Below are 23,493 nucleotides of genomic sequence, written 5' to 3'. Positions count from 1 at the left end.
ATCATGTCCAGGTTCCAGCTCTGTCATTCACTCAAACAGCCCCGTGTTTTGAGCTGTACAGCAGTGAGCTTTCATTCAGGCTGCTTTTCTTCTCTGTGCTGATCTTTTTGTTTACAATAATTACCCTAATTCATCAAAATGAACGTGGCAGTGTTTTAATTATGTTTATATTACAGTATGGCTTGCTGTAGCAGAGAGGCAAAGTTCTCATGCTCAATAAGCTCTGAACAGGGATTTCACACTTACAAAAGCCCAACTGTTGCTCTCAACAAGCAAACGCACACACAGAAACACACACACCTTTGACACCCAGTTTATTTCTGTCCTGACACCAGTCAGGCTTAAAGATCCCAAGCAGGAGGATGAAAGAGGGAAAATAATGCAGGGAGAAAAGAGAAGGGACAGGATGGCTGGCAGAGGCAGCTCCTGTGTGGAAACCAGAGAGGATTTTTCCTTTGATGTGGCGGATCCATAACAGACCCTCTCAGAAAGGAGGCAGAGATGGTGGATATACCTGCTGTCTTTAGGCCTTTTTTGGGGGCTTGAAAGATGCTCACATTATGAAATATAATAAGAGAGGAGGACACACTGGTTGGGTTAAAGTGAAGCATGTCACAATACTGAGATGTTTATGCAACATTATCACATTCACTAACAAGTATATTTGTGATGCTCATGGGAGAAATGGGTTTGACTTAACCCCATGACAGTCTGAAAGCTGCTGTTACACAAGATGGAACACTTGGATTGTAAAATAAGTTCCTAAGAGTCTCTTACAGGCCTGAATTTTAATGTACACATGAGCTCCAACCACAAATGAATCTGCCATCAGCCCATTTTTTTGAAAATTAAACCAGATAATCATTTTAGAATCCAATCCCAGCCAAACTCTGGCCTTTTTCCATCTTTTTTGCAGCTTTCTTGCTCAAACATCATTACAAATTGCTGGTAGGCATCCATGTTTGTTTTGTTGCACAATCAATGTCAGGATTACCATCTGTTAGCACAAATCCAGTCCAGCAGCAGTTTGGTATTTTGACTCAGTCGAGAAGTACATGTCCGTTACTGAATAACTGATAGAAGAAGAGTCTGTGTGTGTTTGAGGTAACAAAGCACATGTCATGTTTGCCCACTAACTGCAGGATCAGCTGCTGATAACCAGCCTGGCCCGGCCTGACCTGTGTTGTCTCACTTGCTGTGCATGGACTTTAACACTCCACTGTTTGATTGCAGCTAGCCACTGTAGTCCTGAGGTCTGTAAATGTTCCACACTGATTGAAATGACCTGGAAATATTTAACTGGCAGGCTTGATAAGAGCTGGTTGAATTTTTTATTGCTAAGGAAAGGAGCTTTGATGCTTCCTTCAGTAGCTCTTTATGGATTGGAAGCACTGGACAGTCCTCTCTGAAAGAGATAATAACCTCCCACTACTCTTTTCTCCCACAGCATTCATTCTTCTTGATGCTTTTTAATTAACAACCTTGGTAATGAAGTAATATTTTATGTTGCATTTCATTATACTAATATACTGTATATGATTTTGCTTCAGTAGGACTAAACGATGGGGATGAATGTAATTTCACTTCTGCAGGCCCACATCACAGCTGAGTGTGGTCAGATTCTCATTTGCAGCACTGTTGTCTTCTCCTCAGCCCCAAAAGGTTTGTCCCACCACTTAACCTTGTGGTGTTGTCCCAGAGAATTGAATCACGACCATCATAAAGTCAAACGTACCGGAAAAGACTTGACGCGGCTAGCTGGTTAGCAGGGTGAAGCTTCCAATTAGAATGCTTACATTTGACACGTTTTACAAGAGACTGTGATATTCTAATAATGGATTGGCTTTTTGATTGGAGATGACTTCACTGGATGTTTCTGCAGCATGATGAGCAGTTTCTGCCTTTTTTTTTGTTTTTACCTTGTGAAATTTTAATTATTTTGTCCCATCGTTGATTTCCAGCATGTTGTTAGAAACTGATTAATATTAAACAAAAATCAATGCCCAAATAAAGAAAGAAAGACGCTTCATCACATTCTCTTTGATGCCCTCAGATTCATCAGTGGACATGATTGGGTACAGTTTCAGGTGCTTGGTAAGAAAAGGCAGCGTTCAGAGAACACAGAGTTAGTTAAACAGCAAAGTTTCACAAAACATCAACCTGTAATCCAGGAAAATGTTTTAGTGTTTATTTTTTAACGCGAGCCATGATGTTTCCTAACCTCAACCGTGTCGTTATTAATACGGAAACAAGCAGGTTTTTAAATGTGAGGAGGGTTTGTGACCATTTGAGGAAATGCAGTGACATTTTTGAGTTTTCATGCCTTGGCCGTGTTTTGTTGTGAGGTTCCGTCGACATGAAACAGCAAAACCCTTACATGAACAGGGCTGTTAACTACCGGAGTACTATTTTATTTAACAAAAATCTGTCAGTGAGAGGTCAGTGATGTCCAGTCCACGAACACACGAAGAATGCAAAAACAATCAAAACAAGACTTCAGAATTATTACATTTCAGGGGAAATTGTGTGTTTAAACGCTGCGCTGTGAGGAAGGGAAGAAAATGACCAAAGTTTATGACAGCAGCAGTTCTGTTTTCAAACTATGTCAACAGAGGTATGATTCCATCACTAATGGCGAGTCCAAACTCAACTTTCGAGACTAATGACCAGTCCTGGTGAGTTCTGTAATTGTTCGAGGACATGACACCTCGGCAGGAAAACTTTTAATTGCAGTTATTTCCAGATGATGAACACATCTTTCTGTGGGGCCCATCGTCTCACTCTAGAACCCTTTTCCATGGTAACAAGAGGAGGCAAATATTAAACAGAGTTAACAACGAATGGCTGAAGTGTTTTAGCCACCCTTGCACATCATCTCTGACTACCACAGAATCATCAGAGGAGCTGTGGAGCCGTGGCTGCAGCACTGTGCTTTTGCACATATCTTGGTTGCTTGGAATGTTTGTTAATTTTGGGGATTCTGGGACTTGAATTGTTGATGATCTGTTAAGTTGATCTGATTTAAAGATTTTTCCTGACTCAAAATGTTCTTTCTGAGTTTCTGCTTTTATAGTCTGCAGGCATTAAGCTACTTGACTCTTGATATGTGTGGATAGGTCATTTCGTAGCAGGTGGGTGCAGAGATAAGTCTTGTCACACTAATAAATCCCTTGACAATGAGGTGAACTGAAGTGGATTAAATGTGCAGAGAGCAGAAACACAGGGGATGTGCCAGTCAATTGACCAGCCATCAGAATGATCTGATACCCGCTGTAAGAAAAACCGGTGATTTGCCAGTAAAATGCCTGACCACGAAAGCGATAATAAATGAACATGATGTGACTTTAAGCGCCGTGATTTATTGGCCAGGAGGCAGAGATAATGAAAGGCAGTTTCTATGATGTACTCTTCAGCATTTAGAGGACAGAAATGAGAGAAAGGGAATCACTGGAGAGTTTTTGGACACAGCACTAAAATAGAGCGAAACATTGTTTGTGCAGAAAGATGTTTTTACAGCGAGCGTGATGTTACTGAACACTAGAGCCTTGTTTTACAGCCACAGGCCATGGCTATAATTAAACACTCCCATCCAGACTAATGGAAGCAGAAACTCAGTATGTCAGACAACTAATTGCTACACTCAGTCTTTCCTTTTCACACACAAACACACACTTCTTTTGTCTTTTCTAATCTAATATAGCTCAGCAACTCTCACTCTGAGTTTGTTACCTCCACCTTCCCCTTCCCCTTCCCCTCCCCCTCCTCCCCCTCCTCCCCCTCCAGTAAAGGATGTTCTGGGTTTAATGAGAATCTCCTCATTATTGCTTCTAGTTTGTCTTTGCTCTCAGCGTTCAGTCTTTATCCTCGAGTTTAGAGGACGCAAAATACTTTGCAGCTAAATTTAGGCTTTGTAGGTTTATTTTTCAGATTGTTTGATGGAGAAAGTTTTCAAAGAACAATTAAAATTAAAAGAGGAATTTATAAATAATTTCGATTTATTGGTTAGTCTGTCTACTGTAATGTCAGAAAAATGGAATCAATAGGATGAATGTGATGAAGGTTTTAGTTTAGTAGAAAAACTTTTAGTTTAGTAGAAAAACTTTTAGTTTAATAGAAAAAAGTTTAGTTTTTTTGTGGCATTACACTCAAAATATTAGGTGAGAATATTAAAAACTATTTAAAAAACATTTCTTTCATTAATATCATATTTTATCAGTTCAATTGAATTTTACAAACAAAGTGCTTTAAAAATCAGGGAACAAACGTATAAAACACTGGCAGAGATACACAAAAGGAATTAGGAGATTAAAATATGAATAGAAACAAGACCCAAAAGTGGAGAGATTTTAAAAGTAATTAAACCAAAAGTTATAACAGAAGCATAAAGTTTAAAAATATGGATATTTAAACAAGTTGCAACCAGAAAGATTCAGTGCTTCAAGCACAACCTGCTCATGACATTATCAATGCAATGTCGATATTTCACTCTGATATCGCAATTATTGTTGATACAAATACATATCGGTCGGTCATATGAAGCCTTTTAATTTAGCCAAGGATCCTGCTCCGTTAATACAGATCTGACTTCTGTAACAAACCATGTGTGGCAGACGCAGCTCATCTGTAATGAAGCCAGTTCAGCATAAAGCGAAGAAGTCTGATTTTCCTCATTTTTCAAAGCTTCAGGAAGCCTTGTTTTGCACAAATACTTTTAACTCATATTTTATTATTCAAAATGATTTATGTTGAGGGGAACAACTCGTCTGACCCAACCGTCCTGTGATGTATGCAGATGGGCTTATTTTGTATCCGCTTCTCTTTAAAGTCTGCACGTCTACAGCGCATTAACGTGGGGATTCAGGACTTCTGCTGACTGCTAAATCTGGTTACAGTGTGTGATTACAGTGGGTGCGGTCGGATTTGATGGGGTCGTTGTCTACATGAGACACATTTGTGACGACATCAGAAAGCTCTTCAACTCCATCACAAACATGATTTCCTCTTTTAAAAACCGGAGCAGAATTTCCTCACCTTCAGTCGCTGAGTCTTTGATACATGTGTGGCCTGATGATAGTGATACATCAAATAAAAATTGTATCCATTGAATCATGACAGGTTGAGCATTTTCTGTATGTTGAAAATGTCTTATTTCTTTCTACTAGGAAATAAGAAACTTTATCAGAAAAAATGCTGAAAAACAGTTTAAAATAGTTTGTTCACCGGAGAGCAACTTTGGTGACAAATCTTAATTAATACCCACTTTTAATCTATTTTTATGACTTTGGAATGAAGCGTTTTTGTTCACAGATAGTGAAAGAACCCGTTCATAGAGCCCATCATGTTGCACTGCCATGTACGGTAGCCCAAAGCGGACACTTACTCGCTTTGCATTCTTTTGCAGTTTTCCATCAGTTTCTTCGCAGCTTGATGTCACTGAAACCACTGAATTTTAAAAAATAACTTGTATTTCCTCTGTTTTGCTTCCAGACATGATGGAGCGGTGGTGGGCGTGGCAGTTTGCCCTGTTTGCCATGGCAACCGTTTACTTCAGCCCCTGTCAGGGCAAGAGCACTGTGTTTTGCTCCAAGTCTCTGATCAATAATGTGGTGGCCGATCCTCGCACAGGTCGACTGTATGTCGGCGCCGTCAATGCCCTCTACCAGCTGAACCCTGACCTCGAGGTCGAGTCCCACACTGAAACGGGCCCCAGGCGGGACAACCGACAGTGCACGCCGCCCGTCACAGAAACCTGCGAGGAGGCTGTGGACACAGACAACCACAACAAGCTACTGCTGGTTCACGGCGCCAAGGACATTCTGGTGGTCTGCGGCAGCGTCTTCAGAGGCATCTGCTCGCTGAGGAACCTGAGCAACGTGGAGAACCTGCTGTACTTCAGCGACACCAAAGGGGAGAAGTCGTATGTGGCGAGCGCAGAGGAGGGCGTCTCTGTGGTGGGAGTCATGTCCTACTTCACCAAGGATGGAGACAAATTCCCAGTATTCCTGGTGAGGAGGAAAACACACGTTCACATTTCAGACAGCTTTGTATTACTTCTTGAGGTAAAAATCTGGTGATATGGAAAATAACAAGTTTGAGATATTGATTTGGCCTCCAAATACTCAAGATCTCAATCTAAATGAGCATCTGTGGGATGGTCTGAGTGAGCAACTTTCACTGCTTTCTGAGTGTGACTCACTTGCAGCTGGAATCTGACTTAATGAATTTTAAATATCAGAGATATGTTTAATAGACAGAAGTTCTTATGTGTTCACGGAGGCAGGGTGTGACTATTTTAAGTTTTAGGCAGAGAGATAACGACATTTTAACTTTTGGTTTTCATACCACTGGAGATACTGGATTGGAATGTACTACTCTGTTGTTTTTTTCATTGCTTTGCATTACTTTATCCCATCCTTTCATAGGTTGGTAAAGGGTACGGCAGTCACGACAGCACCAAGCTGATATCCACCCGCATCCTCCAAGACTATGGTGACTGGGTGGTTTTCGACAGCATTATAGAGGCCTCGGCGGTCCAGGCAAACCCCTTCGTCCTGCGCTACCTGCATGATTTCCGCTTCGCCTTCAAACATGAAACCTTTGTGTACTTCTTGTTCTCTCGGACACTTGGGATGCAGGACACGAAGAACTTCACCTTCATCTCCAGGATGTGCGAGGACGATCAGAGCTATTACTCGTACACTGAGCTGCAGCTCAACTGTAGTGCCAACAACAAGTATAACAAAGTTCAGGTAAGAGCCCTCAGGAGGGGTTTTATGTCTGGATGAGTTGGAATTAGATCCTTCTTGAGAATATCTCAATTCTGACCATTAAAATCCTACTTTAACCACATTGTAAGGGGATTTTTGCAGTCAGTGGACTTCAGTTTAGCAAAATGTTTGACTGTAAACGTACGGCATTTTTGTCTCTTCTTCATCTCCCAGGCTGCCTACGTAGGAACACCAGGGGAAGTTTTGGCTCAGACTATGACAAAGTCAGACCAGCATGGAAGAGTTTTAGCCACCGACAAGGTGCTGTTCATCACCTTCATGTCTGATGAGGACTCATCTACTTCAGCCATGTGTATGTGTCACCTTTTGCCCGTTACTTGACAGAATATCACTACTTATCAAAAGATTTCAGTGAGATTTTATAGAATATGAGCTAAGGAAAATGTATCTGCAGCTTTTTTGCAAGATATAGCTTGGTCTGGACATTTTTGTGATATTTATCAGCAGAGGGAGCTAAAATCAAAGCTGGCAACAGTTGACTTCATGTGCCATTTTACCCACAATGTAGGCATTGGTGCTACAACTGGATCAACTTAACCTGTTAGAACCTAAAACCTGCTTCAAATAAGCATTCTAAAACCTTGCAGAGTTTGAAAGCAATCTAAAAAAATGACAGAATTGTCACTGATCACTAAACCTTTCTTTCACCGCCACTGAAAAAGATAGGAACATGAATAAAACCTTCTGAGAGCCAAAACCCTCTGATTTTATTATACACTTTTGTTTTAGCTACAATTTTCATCTATATCTTAAAAAATACCAACTGTCACATATATTAAATGCAAAATGTTACATCACTTCAGCTTTGAATGTTACAGGCACACATTTGCATCTGGTTAACAAGGTAAACGTCGAAGGCAATGCATGATTCATTCTTATGATAATCTTTTTAAATCCAAAATGTTTATATAGGCACCACAAATCTACATGATTGATTTTCACAGACTATTTCAGACCGCCTCTGGAGAAAATCATGTTTCTAACCTTTTAAACTTGTTTTTTTAAATCTACTGTATAAATGCTTTAAGATGTATCATGAATTAAACAAGCAGTAAACACCAAAGCTGCCCTTTTCCAGTTTGGAACTGCTGTGCAGCAATGAAAGGCTCCAAATCATATATTCAAATCATCATCAACACAGCGCCATAACCATTTATACCAGCATTTGAGGCTTGTTAGACTTGCTGCAGTCTTAATTTAAACAGTAGGTACTGCTTCTAAGATTCTGAAATTGACACTGTTACACTGTATGATTAGTACGATAAGAGGTCGTACAGGAAGTATGTCGTTCATACATAAACATGATCACACTTATACTTTTGCACATTATTTGCAGCAATTGTACCTTCTTGGGTTTAGATGGATTGTGGAGTTGCCTTTAGAGACAGACCAGCTCACACACTTAGCTCCTTCTTTATTTTAAATGCACCACTATTACAGTTGGCAACAGTTTACAAAAATCGTGAGTTGTGCAGCCACCATTCACAAGGTTAAGAATGAAAAACTTATGTTAACTTTTGAGGGCTGGCACTCATGAGCAAAGTTTATCTAGCTTTAGCCTTTAGCAACACCATATTAGCTATGTCCTCGCTGCTAGCTTTAATATAGTTTAGTGGTAGTCTCTACTGTTATTTTGCTGCTTTCTCTCAGGTGACAATGAAAAGGGGAAAATAAACTTCTTCACTGGCTCTGTTACCTTTCATATGATCTGAAAAATCATCTAGAAAAATAGCAACAACTATATAACTGTAACTATAGCAACAACTAACAATAAAGCAATCATACGCTCATTTTAATCTCATTGCTGATGCTAGCTATTCTTACACATGTAAATGAGATTACATGATTTGCTCCGTTTTCAGAACAAACATGGTAGAAAACATGTTAACACTGCTGCCCTTATCACATATGGGTTCTGCCCAATAGGCCAAACAAGTATATCCTCATTAACTGATTGTTGTTCCCCTTTGGTATTTCACACATCCCAACCTATTTAAAGCTAACATCGTGGAATCAGCTGAGAAAAGTTTTAGCTACCACATAAACTGCTTCCACAACTAAACAACTCAGGTTTTTTACTCATCAGTCCTGAAGAGTTTTAGGTTCTGCATCAGATTTCAGGCCTTTACTACCAAACTTTTATCTCCAGTGAAGAAATCCAGCATCAGTATTTTTTATTTATTTATTTTTTTATTCCTTTTGAAATTTATGTGATTACTGCGTTTTCACTAACTCACCTATGCTCTATTCGACAGGAATTTGCTTATTAGCTGCTGCTGTAGATATAAAAATAAGTGTTTTTATTGGAAAACCTCTTCTGAACTTTTCAATCCATTCCTGGAAAAAGACTTTGGTGCTAGAAATTATGAATATCGTTTCTTTTTGTATGAAACAGTATGAAATGGGTCCAAACCTTGTTTTTGCTCCTGTTTGTAGGTATGTACCCTTTGCAGTTCATAAATGATCAGCTTAAGGAGATAATTGAAGCCTGTTACAGCCGCAACGGCATCATCAACGATAAGCCTGCTGTCTATTCGCCTTATTCTTCCAAGTCTGAGGAGCTGTGCAGCAGTAACAATCAGGTGAAAAAAAGTCTGTCTGTATCAAAGATTAAGTAAAGTTGAAAAAATAGAGCGAAAACTATTGAGTCAATTATTCTGACATGGACTTTTTCATTTTAATGTGCTCTGTTAGAATAACATGGCGCTTAAATACAGCTGTGGAGCCGAGTTCCTTCCCTCACCACTGGCCAGCAAGGCAGAGTTTGCCTTAACAGCTGAGCCCTCATTGGTCCGTAAGGGTCACATGACTTCTGTGGCCGTTGCAGTGGAGATGGCGCATGCTGTGGCGTTCTTGGGCACCGCTACAGGAGAGGTAAGCTAAAGTTTAGGTTAGCTAAACTTTGAGAAATATAAAATTTTGACTATAATGCCTCCGACTGTGACACTATAGTAAAAGGAAACTCCCTCAGGAAAGCGATAGAAAATTTTTACATGATGAACTATTCAATATTTGTATATAAAAAATTTTTTTTTTCCTCGAAAAAAACTTGAATACAAACTTCATCCTGATCAACCTATTAGTCAAAGAGCTAAAAACTTAATTAATGGAGGACACCAGGGAGATAATTTACCGAAAAGATCAATTAGAAAATTGTACAATTTGTTTTTTATTTATCTCTAAAAAGACTCTTCTGACTTTAGAAATATATTTTAAAAAGCACCTGCTATGGGCCAAAATGCGTAGCTTCATTAAACTAAATAACCAGAAAAATATAAAATTTTTCAGATGACTCTGTGACACACACTTGGAGCTTCTTTCAGAGTGAAGAAGCCGCATTTGTTGAATAAATAGGAAGACAGGGTGTAGATTTAGTTGGTGTTAATGGAGATTCTGTGTGTCTGTAGCTGCTGAAGGTACATTTGTCGGCTCATCCTGAGGTGTACTGGCGAGCGCCGGGCGAAGGTACGGGAGACAAGGTCAACAAGAACCTGCTGTTCGATTCCAGCCTCCAACACCTGTACATCACCACAGAGAAAAAGGTCAGACTCGCTCAGATGCTTGCTTATTGATTACTCTTTTTACAAAATCAATTTCTTAGTCCTTCATCCATCTAACACCTCTGTATCGCCACTTACAGTAGAAGGTCAGGGATGCTGTCGTGTGCTTACTTCTGCTTTTCCATTTCATCCATCAGGCAGCAGACTTAATGAGCCTTTCATTTATTCTCTCTGTCTTATTTGATCATTTATTCATTCAGTCGATTAACACCAATACATCCATCTACATTACCACACAGAAGTCAGCCCGTGATTTATTCACACTTTCTCTATCAGCCTTACTTGTTTTCCACTTTGCCTTTTTTCGTCATCTGTCTTTCTTTCCTTTGTCCTTTCATCTTTTGGTTGCCATCCGTCACTGCAGCCACACCTAGTTGAAATAGATGTTATTGATTTAGAAATGAATTAATTACAAAGCACTTCAAGAGGGCAATTTGCTTTGATCAAGTCGAGTGACGATGCTCCACTTGTTCCATCTGCTCATTTAAATTTATTAGACAGAGCTTGTCAGGGGAAAATTATTTCCCAACTGGTTGTAAGAAGTTCTCCACCAAAATGCCATCAATATAAAGCTATCTCATTCCAAGATAATGTTGGATCTCCATGAGTGATTGTTTTTTGTGTTTCACCGTGTTAAAAGATCCAAGTGAGACCAGTTGACAGATCTGTTAATTTACCAGTTGAATGTATCACGTATGTTAGTGTAACGTGTTAGAGACGATTCAGTAATGAGGCAGCATGTGCAAGCTGACAGCTGCAAGGTTAAAACCATACAAACCAAAACACGTTACACAGATGTAGATAAATGAAGATGGGTCTGAGATAATTTGATAGAATCATGACAAGTTGCTCATCAGAAAATAAAAGCGTAAAGCTTCAAATTTAAACAGAACTTATACTGTGCAGAGTTTTATGTAAGTCAAATGCGGTAAATAGGCAATAAAATTACAATAAAATGCAAATAAATTCCCACAATAGGGAATAATAGGAGTAATACTTAAAATAGCTTATCTGTAAGAGTAAGAACTTGATGAGGAAATGTAAGGAAGAAAATCTGAAGTTGGAATTTAGGAGCAAATCTAAAAAAGAAGAAATGTGAAGATAAATTAGAACATTAAAGGAAAAGAAAATCAGATCAAATTTTATTCATTTTCACATTCACATTTAAGTGTAATTATGAGATGCCAGCATCTGATCTCAGATCAGACAACATATACTTCTTCACAGTAGGTGTTGATGTTGCTGCTGAGAAGTTTTTGAAGACCGAGATTCTAAACCCTGTGTTGGATTTTACTTGGATCTTTTTGTAAGATTCACAATAATTGCATCTTCTTCAGTTTTATGGATAACAGAGACAGATCTCTTCTCACACATCCTGCAGTTCTTCCTTTTTTATTAAAATGCCACTTATGTAGCGTGCAACAGGTTACAAAAATCCAGAGGAAATGACACTAAAGCTTTGAACATACTTCTGTGGGCTTCTGTGCTGGGGCATCACAGCCACATCTATATGTTACTGGGTTTTGATGCCATTTTGGGGACAGTCTCAGAAATATGTGGAGCAATCAGAGCTGTGAGCTGCTCTTGGTTTGCGTGGCACATTTGATGAGTCTTTTTATGGGTCTTACTTCTGACATAGCTCCGTAATACTTTTCAAGTATGCCTTTAAGTTTCTGAAATGCTGGAAGAGGATATCATGCTGGATACAATTTAAGTGCTCTAAAATGACCCCCGCTTTGCTTTGAGCTCGGTATGACTATTAGATGTATTTTTATTATTATTTTTTTTTCGATTGTTACCTAATCAAAGAATTGTGAAAAATAAGAGACATTTTCTAATGAGGCCCTGTCGTGTGAATCCAGATCACCAAGGTTCCTGTCCAAGCCTGCCATCTGAAGACAGACTGCCACTCCTGCGTGACTATGAAGGATCCATACTGTGGCTGGTGTGTGCTGGAGGGAAAGTGAGTCACTCGCACTGACAGTTGGAAAGCTATATAACAGCTTTTTTTAAATCAATTATGCACAGTCTAGGGCACAAATACCAGAGGGAGGAAAACATCCCACTCCTGAGATAATGCAAGTTTGAACTACCTGGACCTGTCTTAGCAGCTAGTTCCCCACCTTAATTAGTCAAGAAAGTTTGTGGTCATGTTTGGTCTTGTTTAGCAAAGAAACTGGTGAAATGCTAAATGGAAATTCAGTTATGTGTGCATCTTCACTACCAGCAGCACTTTGGTTGTCTCCATAGTCTCCTCTGGGACCATTTTAAATGCAAAACTAACACTGTCACCACATCATTACCAGTTTTTAAAGAAAATTCAGTTTCCCATTTCCAACATTTGCTTGACTCACAGGTGCACCAGAAAGCACGAGTGTAGCAGGTCGGCGGAGAAAAACACCTGGCTGTGGTCACCCAATCAGCAGTGTGTTCAGATCAACGCCTTCAACCCGCCGAACCTCAGCTGTAAGAAGACGCAGCAGGTGAGCGGGAGTCCTGATGTGAATGAGCAGGAGTCTCTCCCTCTGAGGGCTTGGATGCCCTTGAGAGAAGCAAAGTTCTTGCTCGATTTAAACTAGTCAAACCTGAAGCTGTGACAGAGTTTCAGGAATCTGTGCCACGGCTCTCAGCAGCTTTTCAAACACCTTACCTCTGGTAGGGGGACCTCCAGGTGTGCTGTTTAAAAGGGGAATTTAAAACTGTTGCTGTGCAACAACATTGTAATTTCTGGACACAAGCCAGGTGTATTTTGCTCCGTTCTTTGTCCTGACTGTTCCTTTAAAAGCAGGCTGATTCAGCTCTGAAGTGAAAATATGCTCCCATGGAAATGGATCACACCCCGAAACTGCTTAGAAAGCTTTATTGCAGTGAATCATGTAAAGGTCTCAACAACACTAGCAACAGTGCAGCTTGATTTAGGATGAGATTGTTACAAACATTTCCACATCACCACCATCTACTGTGATGTTCTTTTCAGACAGGTGCACACAGACCGTAATTATGTGCATGAAATGGGGATTATCAGCCCGCTGACATTGAAATTTGATGTTCTAGTTACACTGTCATTACATGACCAACTTATGAATGTGTATTTAAAATATGACTTTGTGGTGGGAAAGAATAGACTTCCGAGCAATATTGACCTCATTTAGACTTCAAAGAACACGACAAGAACATCTGTGTCCAGTTTAGGAATGGACACAGACTTCCACAGGAGCCAGAAACTAAGTTGTCTTCAACCGCAAAGTCAGACTTCAATTTTGGAGGTAAAGAAAACAGCAGTAAAATAGAATATAAAAAACCTTTATTTGACCTGTAGCTTAATGTTTAAAATGCTAAATGCGTTTTCTTAGCACTGAAACTGTGTTGAGAGATGAAATAATTTGTTCTGAAGCAGCTCTTTTTTTGTTTTATTTTACAAACATTTGATTTTACAGTAATCCAGATTTTTCCGATTATATTACTGCATGTTACTTTGCTAATAACAAAAGTTGCCCGAATGAAGTTTGTAATTTGTGACAATTTGAAGTAATTACCCAACCCCGTGGTTAACACCGTAGCCTGAAGCTTAATCATTCATGTCAACTACATAATTACTGTGAAATTAAAACTTTTCAGCATGTGATTACATACATGTGCCAACACCTAAACTGTCCTTTTTCCTGCCTTCCTGCTAACGCTGTGATCATGTCAAATGAAGACTGCTGTGCTCCCATCATATCACAGCCAACATAACTAGCACTTTTTGTTGAAATACAAATATGATTTTTACAGCTCGCAAATGGGAATTTTCCTGAGAGCTTGTGACTCGTATAAACAGCAATCCTTTAGAAACCTTTTTAGAAACCGTTATCCTCCCAGGTGATGTTCAGTGAAAAGAGAAGTAGTTAAAGTTTGCTGTTTTGTCAGTGCTTATTGATTTTAAAAGTACAAAGAACACTGGCAGCTGCCATCTCTTGTTGAATGCTAGAAAGTATAATTAGCAGGGTTTGCTAACATTAGCTTGTGCAGCTGCCAGTTCATTACTAAGCTCAAAACTAACGACACCACAGTGTTTCACAGTATTTTATTCACCTTGACTTGTCACCCCATGACCTTTTGTATTTAGCTAGTAATCAGGTAGTAATCATGTTAATTTTTTGCTTCGCTAGCCATGAAGTATAATGTTAAGAGCTCATGTGACGAGACAATCTATTCTTCACACATTTGCTCACGTGTTTTACATTTTAGAGATGAAGTTAGATGAAAATTTCAGAGAAAGATCAAACACATCTGTACTCTCCACTCTCATCTTATAAACAATAGGCTATCATTTCAACATGTTGAGATGTTATAGAATTAAATAATTAGTTTTTACTTGAGGTAGATTTCAAAATATGGGATGAAGCTAAACGCTTTCATGATTAAAACACAGATGTAAAAGCTTTCTTTGCTCAAAAAGAAATGATGTCTTTCAGTTTCTTGGAGATGGAGAATACCAAACTATCACAGAGCAAATAATGTTTGGTCCAATCATGGCACACATCGTTGGCCCACATTTGGCCCTGAATGACGTCCTTGACTTAGGATGAGTGTGGCTGCCAGAACTCCACCACATATCCACCAAACATGGACCAGAGCTGCATTTCATTTGGGTTTTTTGGCCACTTCTGGCGCTCACATCACTTGTAACCTATATCAACACCAGTATATGACACGTGTGTCACGTTTGGCCCATACAGTACATGCTATAACCCATGTTAGGCACAGCTCATGACCTTTGGATCATGTCTGGTTCACATAAAATTTCCCAGAACTGTAACTGAGTCAGTGCCAAAAGTATCCCAGATTAGGCATAAATGTTTCTGCTATCCAGAAGAGTGGCATCTAGTTTCTTCCACAATAAACTTCATTATCAAATGGCTGTGGCTGCCCTTTTATGCAGTTTGAGCTCCAGTGGAGGATGATGTGCTTCATCAGTCTGCCTGAACCTGACGCCTCAGCTGTGTGAATTAATGAGGAATTGATCAAAGAGCTGATGTGCCAAAAAGAGACACAGTCCTTCAGCATCAACACCGGACAGCCCCTCCCATCATGCCCCTCAACGTACTTTACTGCTCTTTCACTGCGCTCAGATTTTATCCTGTCAGCTACTCGCAAAGTAGGATGGATTATTCTTTCTTGGTACATAGTTTGAGTAAAATTATTGCTTCAAAATAGTTTTAGCAGTCAAAAGTTTGAATGAAACGTAAACAAATCAAAGCTGCCGGGGTTGGTCTGAGGACAGAATATATTCTGTATGTTGATTGCAGCATTTGTGGAGGTAGATCTCACAGTCGTCCTCATCAGACGTGCTCAGCGAACAAAACAAAAGCGTGGATGTGTGATAATGCAATCAAGTCAGGTTATAGGAAACACTATGCAAATAGTTTAAAGGGCAACTGTAAAGACAAAAATCATTTAATGCAGTTTTGTGTTTACTTCAGGAGCTGCATTGTAGTCATTAAAATCACATGCTTTCAAGTCAAACCTTAAATGGCGGCATTTTAAAAGGTGCTTGTCTTTTAGTATTGTTTTTTATCCCCATCAGTTCTGCTAAAACTTCCCTCAAACACAATTGACACACTCACACACACGAAAGGTCATCTTTTACATAAAGCATCTAGCATATGATATGTTATAATATTCAGTTTTTGCTTACATAGTTTCAGTAATTTCATTGTAAAGGCTTGTTAATTAAATAAGCATCACCTGTCTTTTGCTGATGGTTTGAAGTACTAGTTTGAATGAAAATCCAGCTGCATTAAGCAGCTTCACATTATTAGATTTAATAGTTTTCGTTAACGGTGTTGTGTGTAGCTGCTCTTTCTAACTGTTCTGTGAATCCTCAATTTGGGTTTTAGTTTGCTTCTACCACAACTGCTTGTTACTGCTTTGGTTCACTTTCTTCACTACTAGTTGCAGAAAATGGATTATTTAGTCCTCGGAGGCTGGAGGAGACCAAAGACGGAGATAATAGTGTCATTTACGCGTACACTTGAAATGAAGATGAGGTTGCTCTGCAATTTCTGGCTGTGTGAATAAAAAATTAAAAAAACTTGCTTACACTGCGCCCTAGTGGCCAAGAAATCAGTGAAGAAGTCACATCTCTTCATAAGAAAAGGAAAAGATTCAAGTCTTTCCAGCCTGGAGTTTGAAATTAAGGGCTGCATTATTATTCATTATTGATAATTAGGTCATTTGTCTTTAAAAACTAATACTTGTATATGAGAAATATGAGAGCTCTGCAGCGCTGCACAGCCCTACAAAAAGAGTTTATATTCATTTGATTTGCCTTGTTGAATACGTTTTGCTGTAGTAATATTGCTGCCTTGGCTGTTCATTCTCAACATTTGTTCTCATCAAGGAAATGTGACAGTAATTATATATATAAACAAGTCAAAGGGAGGAGGTGAGCTGGCTGCAAAGAAAAACTTTAAGATAAGTGAGAAGGATTAGGGTTGTAGTGAAAATGACAAAAATGTTGGGGGTTAAAGTTGGCACCATGGCAGACCCAAGTTATTTAAGAGCTTGCAAATTGTAGCGGGACAACAGAACTGACTGGGAAAGTCTGCTCTAAGGTTCTGCCCTTTATTTTATGTCATTATATACGTCATGTGGTGTTCAGAAGTCAGAAACACAATCAGAAATTCTACCTTCCCTTCAGCAATTTTAATTTAATTACATGTTAGTTTTCTGAGATGGTGCTTCAGCTGCTTTCTCTGAACAGAACACCTCACCGGCATCTGTCTTTTGCACCCTGATAGATTTGTCTGTTGCATTTTAATGAGGCAGTTCGATTCGATTTTGCCTTTAAAAGAAAAGTTTCCATTGTGTGAATTTACATTCTTAAAGAGAAGAGTGAGTCACAGGTGACTTTGTTCAGGATCTACTCTTGCTCAGGAGTTACCAAAGATCAAAAAGTTTGATATTAAAACTTCAGCAGCAAAATTAAAACCGTTGAGGTCGACAAAGAGTAATGAGGAGCTCATCTTTGAACAGCACGGTTGAATAGTAATTATTGCTGCACCACACACACTCACAGTTGCTTTCATGTGTGCACACAGTCCAACTAAAGCAGAATGTATCAAGGTCAGCCAGTTGTGCTCAGATTCTGGCATGCAGTTCTTTCTTTGGAGCATCTTTGTTTCGTTCAACCAAAAGCACACACACTCTCAATGGTTTTATTCAATATTTCTGCTTCAGAAGCAGACATAAAAGATTGTGTGTTAAGTTGACAGTTTGTCATGTCTTTTTTAAACCATTCATGCGTCATAGGGTCTAAATGGGTTAATATTACCAAGATTGAATTCAGTGAGTTTTTATGACCAGTACTGCACAAAAGATCACCTGTACGTCAGCAACTGACCCAGAAAAGAAGGAAAAAGGGGTGTTTCAGTGGTGTTTTTCTTAATGGTGCTGTAGTTTGATGACTCATCAGCACTTAGAACATATAAGAGCTGTTATGGAATGATGGTCACTGTCTGATCGGGCCAGTGCAGGTAACCAATCGGATCAAAGGGGAAAGCCTTGTTGGCTTCTGTTTTTCCAGGAAATAAGTTCATTTGTGCAGGCAAATGGCTCTATGCCAGCTATTTCATGGAAAGTTTAAGGACACAAAATGTACGCATCCATATGTCTATACAGCAAAAATAGAGATTTTGGCACCAAAACACTTTATGTGTATCAGAAGTTAAAGTGTAGAAGTATATGTAGTAGCATTTTAGAACAGTCATGTTTCAAAGAGAAAACAAGCCAAAGAAAAAACTAAGACGTGATTTGTGCAGAAACAGGTGGAAAACACAAAATGAAAACCACCTACACAACGCTATTCCTCAGAGTGAGCAGCTTTATTCAGATTCTGACAGTCTAAGAAAGCTCCTGCAGAAGTGCTGCTGGTTAATTGTGTCGTTAATTAGTGGTTTGTTCGTTTTGTAGAATGTGTTTTCAACGGTTTTTTGACTGCATTTGTGCTATGACTAGAATAAACTAACACAGCAGAAGATGGTCGAAATGTGTCATTTATACTGACATATTAATGCCTTTTCATTCTTATAAGAACCATGACAGCTCTGACAGCGTTTTGCATCACGTGCGTCTGCACAATATAACAGCCCATGATTACCGGAAACATACTGATTTCAGCACAAGAAGGCAGTTAGACACACAAGACGTGTATCTGAGGGATGCTGCCAGTGTTGTGGCCGGGTGCGCCTGCAGTTACAAAACCAATAAACAATTATTTGACTAAAATTGAACCACCGGGCGTTGAATAATGTGGATATTCTTCAATCTACCTGTCTCTTGTGGGTTGGGCTAATCCAAAATAGTGAAAACGAGGGAGGGGGTGTTCTCTGAAGACTGGCTGTTACCTGTGAAACAGCGGTGCTCTGAAAACACCCCCATTTGCACTTGGTACTTTCCTCCTGATGAAATTAACCATAGACTATATGAAATTAACACGGCAAAATATATATATATAGAAAATCGACCAATCCGAATTTTGGTCGACCAAGAACATTTCGACCAATAAGTCGACCAGTCGACAGTACACGTTTACACCTTAATTATTATTTTGCAGCAAACCTCTCTGTTTTACAAATCACGCCCCAGTTCTGTATTCACTGTGCCTTGGGAGGGGGAACGTGGCTTATCCAGTATAATGAGTAAGAAAAACCAGGCAGCTGCATGGGACCACCCTCCTGTGGACCCACTGCCTGCAGCAGGCACCTTGAGAGTCTTGGGCTTTGTTGATTGGGCAGCAGTCAAAGTCAGAGGCTTTGGCTGGCCAACGTTGAAGTCAGATGTACCCATGGTGAAACCCCTCTGGTGTTTTCTTTTGTTAGTCTTACTTGGGAGTTGTAAATTCTGAGTTTGCAGCTGACGTGGAATGCAGCATAAGCTCTCGCAGAGTTGGTGCAGTTTTGGATGGCTGCTGGGAATATGGATGTTATTAGACTTCAGATGAGCGCTGTTGTGTGGAACATAATGAGGGTGTGAATTATTATTAAGCTATTATATTTAAGATGTACACAGGAAAATGAATAGAATATATACTTACAACTCATGTTAACATAATAATTGGAAAATTGTCTTATTCAGAAACAGGTCATTAAGTTAAGTGTCATGTGCAGCCATTGTTTACTCAATCAGAACATCAGAGTAAATGTGCACACCATTATGAAGTCATTTATAGCTTTGTAACAAACGTTGTCATTATCATGGGTTTAAATAAGGAGGTGAAAAATGTATCAGGTGTTGTCTCTTCTCTACAGATTCCACAATCATACAGCGGTAAAAAATATCAGATGACTTATGAAGTGGCTGAAAGTTGATTGCATGGAAATAGTCACTATAACTTAGTCTGTCACATCCAGTTTAGCTGCTGTTCAAACATAAAAAACACACTCTGTCAGTCACTGAGACATCTTTTTTCTTGATCTGTCTGCAGCCTGTAGAGGTGTGAAGTTATTTCCACTCTCCGCCTCCTCAAACTTTTCCTGCTGAAGCCTCTTCTCTCCTTCTCCCTTCTTGTGCTTCAAATCTCCTTTAATCTCCGTCTGTGCTCTTTCCCCAGGTTGACATCAGCATTCCCAGCCTCCCCAGGCTGAGGGAGCACGATAAGCTGCTGTGTGTTTTCGGCTCCTTTGTCACTGACGCCGTGATGCTCAATGACAGCCCAGTGCAGGTGACCTGCTCCCTGCCTCCCCCCTTGGAAATCCCACCCACACCTGACCAGCAAGGTAGGTGGATGCAAGTGCTTCTTAATGCTGGGACTTGGATGTGTTTCCTGAGTTTTGTCTTAAAGGCATCGCTGTGCTTATGCTTAGAGTTCATTCTAAAAGGCTGGTTTCTGATTGGGTAACACAGCCTGATTTAACCTGTTTTGATACATTCTTATTTATCTATTATATATATGTATAAATATATTTATATACATATCCTGAATTATTCATACCCTTTCTCAGTAATCTATCTTCTTATACATCCCTCTCCAATATACAGTTTTTATAAGGCAGAAATGAACATGAAAAAATTCTCACTCTGGCTTAGTGATAAAAATGCAAATTTTCTGTTCCACAGAGCCAAAGGTTGTTCACATTTCATCAGTTTTGCAGCTGTTGTTGATTGAATTTTGGGACAGTTGGAAATTTGACTGTTTATGGATGAAAGCATGAGATGACTGTGCTTCCTGCCCAACGTATTTCTGTATTTTTACCCAATTTTTGTTCCGAAAGTGTCACAAAGACTGTATGTGTTGAAAGGATGTTGACTCTGTGTTTTGTGTCTTCAGACTTTGTGTCCGTCCCAGTCAAGGTTCTGGTAAACAAAACAATTGAGGTGACATCAGGAGAGTATCACTTCTACAACTGTGCTGCTACAGTCAGGAAGAACGGAAACACACCGTAAGATAGAAAACACACGTTCAGACACACAGACACAGTCAAGTTAAAAATAAAGTACGCCGACCTTTGACTCCAAGGTTTCATGTCTGACAAAACGGAATTTGGTCCTCACCAGGTCTTAAAATGAGGTAAATGCAACCTCAGATGAACAGAAAATGACACCCTGTTTCATTATTTATTGAACAAATTGAACAAACACTTTACATCCACGTTAATGAGTATTTTTGTTTTGTTTTGTTGAAATTTGGCACCGAAGCATCTCTTGGAGCTGGCTACATTAACTGTGATCATGTTACTTTTCCATGTTAGTTTGCTACTGATCCAAAGGATAAACAACCAAATCCCGCTTTTTTTTCCTGGCTTGCTCCTCCCTGAAAAGACTTTAGTTCTTTACAGCAGGATTTGTCACTGTTGACTGGGTAAACTGTGATAGGACAGACCATTTTTAGGAGGAGCCAGTGTAGGTTATCAGCCCAAGCAGGTGTGCAGGATCAGGCATACGCAAGGTTTAGAACAAGCGAACATTTCTTGGCGTGCATATTTTCCAAATTTTGTGACTTCACCCTTTTTCCCTTTCGTAAAGCTCCCAGTTTTTTACACATGAGGCCTCTGGTGGGGATCAAAGTTTTTTTTTTTTTTTGTCCTGATGTGTAAAACTCAGAATTGAAAGAGGGCGTACTTTTTTATTTACATGGCTATATGTACATAAAACATACATGCTATGTAACACATTATATAACACATGTTGTGTTCTCAGGTGTATAGCATGTGTGACCAGTCAGTGGGGGTGTCAGTGGAATGCTCGGGATCACAGCTGCAGTGACAGAGATGATGCTGTGGATGGAAATCACATAGTCAAACCACAACGGGTGAGCGAATAGTATTTTTTTAACTTGTATATTCTAAGAAAGGTGCTAGAAATGAACATATAACCAAAAAGGGTTAATAACTGAATGATTCCATGTCAGTCATGACAGGATAATTTGAAGATCTGTCCTGTTCTGTTGTGATTATGGGATTCCTGAACCTTTGTTTGTCTCTCTGTGATGAAGTCGGACAGTTGTCCTCAGTTTGAGTCTCCGGAGCCGCTGCTCATTCCTGTCGGCTACGAGATCCCCATCAGCTTCCAGGGAAGAAACCTGGGAATTTACGAGGTGAGATCAGTCAGACCATCTTATTAATGTCTGCGCTTCTCAGTTTCTCTCCACAAAGCCAATAACTTACCTTTCTGTGTGTACAGGGTCAGAGGTTTTCCATTGGGACTGAGTTGATGAAACACACAGAGGAGGAGGTCACACAGGAGCAGGACTCCAAATTCAAATTCAGAGGTTATCGGGTCAGTATTAACATGGAGGGGATGCACTGTTGTAGAAGTAAATGCCTACACTAATACAGACCTAGAGTGCATCATTACATATCCCAGCATGTTTTTATGTATGTCTTAACGCAGGCAGTAGTTTGATACGTGCATTTCTTTGTCAACCTAAAGAAACTAAACTGAGAATGAAAATTGTTCGGAAAGTTGGTTTAACCCCACCGTGACTGGCAAATACCTTTTTTTATATATAGGTTTGATTGCATCTCACAATGGAATGTTTTCAATCAAGTTTTAAAAAGACACAGTATGTCTTTTTCAGGATGCTTTTGGTCTAAAACCAGCTTTGAAAGATGTGTGCAAGGAGCAGAAATGAAAGCATGCAAAACCACCTCAAATACTGAAACCTGTAAAAGATGCAATGTGAATAAGAGAAGCCTGAATCAGCTGAGAAGATCCAAACAGAGCAGCAATGGCATTTAGCCGCATTTAGCCAGTTAATGCAGTTTAAAATCATTTTTATTTAAGCATCATCAGCCTCTGAGCTTCCTGTCAATGTTTTCAAGCTCAACCGACTTCTCTTTTGACAGTCAGAGCTTCATCAGTGGTTCATTTTGTGAGTGAGTTTGCCTGATTGTGAGTTTAATTTTTGTGAAGCTTATTGAGAAATCTTATGTCTATGTTGAGCTTTTACGTGTTGCTTTTCCTTCATTCACTATTAAACCAACATCAATAGGTGTCTGATGGTGCCCTCGTTGGGTTACAGAGCAACAATTCTTTTCTCTGCAGGCTCCACTCCGTGTCAGAAAGCCCTCGTCTTTCCTCTTTTCATCTTCAGTGTGTGAGCCTCAGAATGCCGAAATGCAGTTAAAGAGTGTGTGTTTGTGTCACTGCAGGTTCCCACCTTGTTATCTCTGTATCTCCTTGTATTTGTCTCTGTTAGATTCTTTTTTTTTTTGTTTGTTTTTACCTGCAAACACCCTGAAGAAAGCACCCCCTAATTTATAGCTCTGTGTATAGTGTGCATTGACCTTCACAGCTGGGTAGATGTAATTTAATGTCGGGAACATCTTGTTACTGTGTGTTAATGCAAGGTTGATATCTTGTATGAGTATTTGTATTACTCACGCTGGGGGGACTCAACCGAAGAGGGAGGATTATTTATTGTATTCACACTGCAGTATAAAACTTCTCCAATCACAAGTACATTCACAGTTGAAATATCAGCTAATTGCACTGAGAATATTTCTTTCAAGAGGAAGTTTCCTGCTTTACATTTGCTGTGTTATTACTACTGATGAACTAATGTGGAGGCTGCTGTATTAGGTTAAATCTATCGTATATAGCCCTGAGTAAAAGTCTTGAGCCACCTCTCATTTCTTTATAGTTTGCTTCCAAGCAGTCGC

General features: G+C 39.5%; 1 protein-coding gene across 2 annotated transcripts in view; it reads left to right on the top strand.

The window, feature by feature from the left end:
• LOC140283036 (plexin-B2-like) overlaps positions 1–23,493 on the top strand; it is a 203,997-nt gene that overhangs the window by 132,811 nt on the left and 47,693 nt on the right. For both annotated transcript variants that reach the window (XM_072377661.1, XM_072377660.1), the window contains 13 exons: positions 5,488–6,005; positions 6,423–6,749; positions 6,942–7,080; positions 9,225–9,370; positions 9,483–9,662; positions 10,196–10,330; positions 12,211–12,311; positions 12,705–12,831; positions 19,944–20,109; positions 20,661–20,772; positions 21,530–21,641; positions 21,825–21,926; positions 22,013–22,108. In XM_072377661.1, coding sequence (XP_072233762.1) covers positions 5,490–6,005; positions 6,423–6,749; positions 6,942–7,080; positions 9,225–9,370; positions 9,483–9,662; positions 10,196–10,330; positions 12,211–12,311; positions 12,705–12,831; positions 19,944–20,109; positions 20,661–20,772; positions 21,530–21,641; positions 21,825–21,926; positions 22,013–22,108 — 2,259 coding nt within the window. In that variant the 5' untranslated portion in view covers positions 5,488–5,489. The remainder of the gene's footprint in view (positions 1–5,487; positions 6,006–6,422; positions 6,750–6,941; positions 7,081–9,224; positions 9,371–9,482; positions 9,663–10,195; positions 10,331–12,210; positions 12,312–12,704; positions 12,832–19,943; positions 20,110–20,660; positions 20,773–21,529; positions 21,642–21,824; positions 21,927–22,012; positions 22,109–23,493) is intronic.

Source organism: Leuresthes tenuis, unplaced genomic scaffold (genome assembly GCF_036924035.1).
Source record: "Leuresthes tenuis unplaced genomic scaffold, fLeuTen1.0.hap1 SCAF_23, whole genome shotgun sequence".
NCBI classification, from domain to species: Eukaryota; Metazoa; Chordata; class Actinopteri; order Atheriniformes; family Atherinopsidae; genus Leuresthes; species Leuresthes tenuis.
The sequence above is the reverse complement of the archived record's forward strand: the minus strand, read 5'-3'. Positions and strand labels throughout refer to the sequence as shown.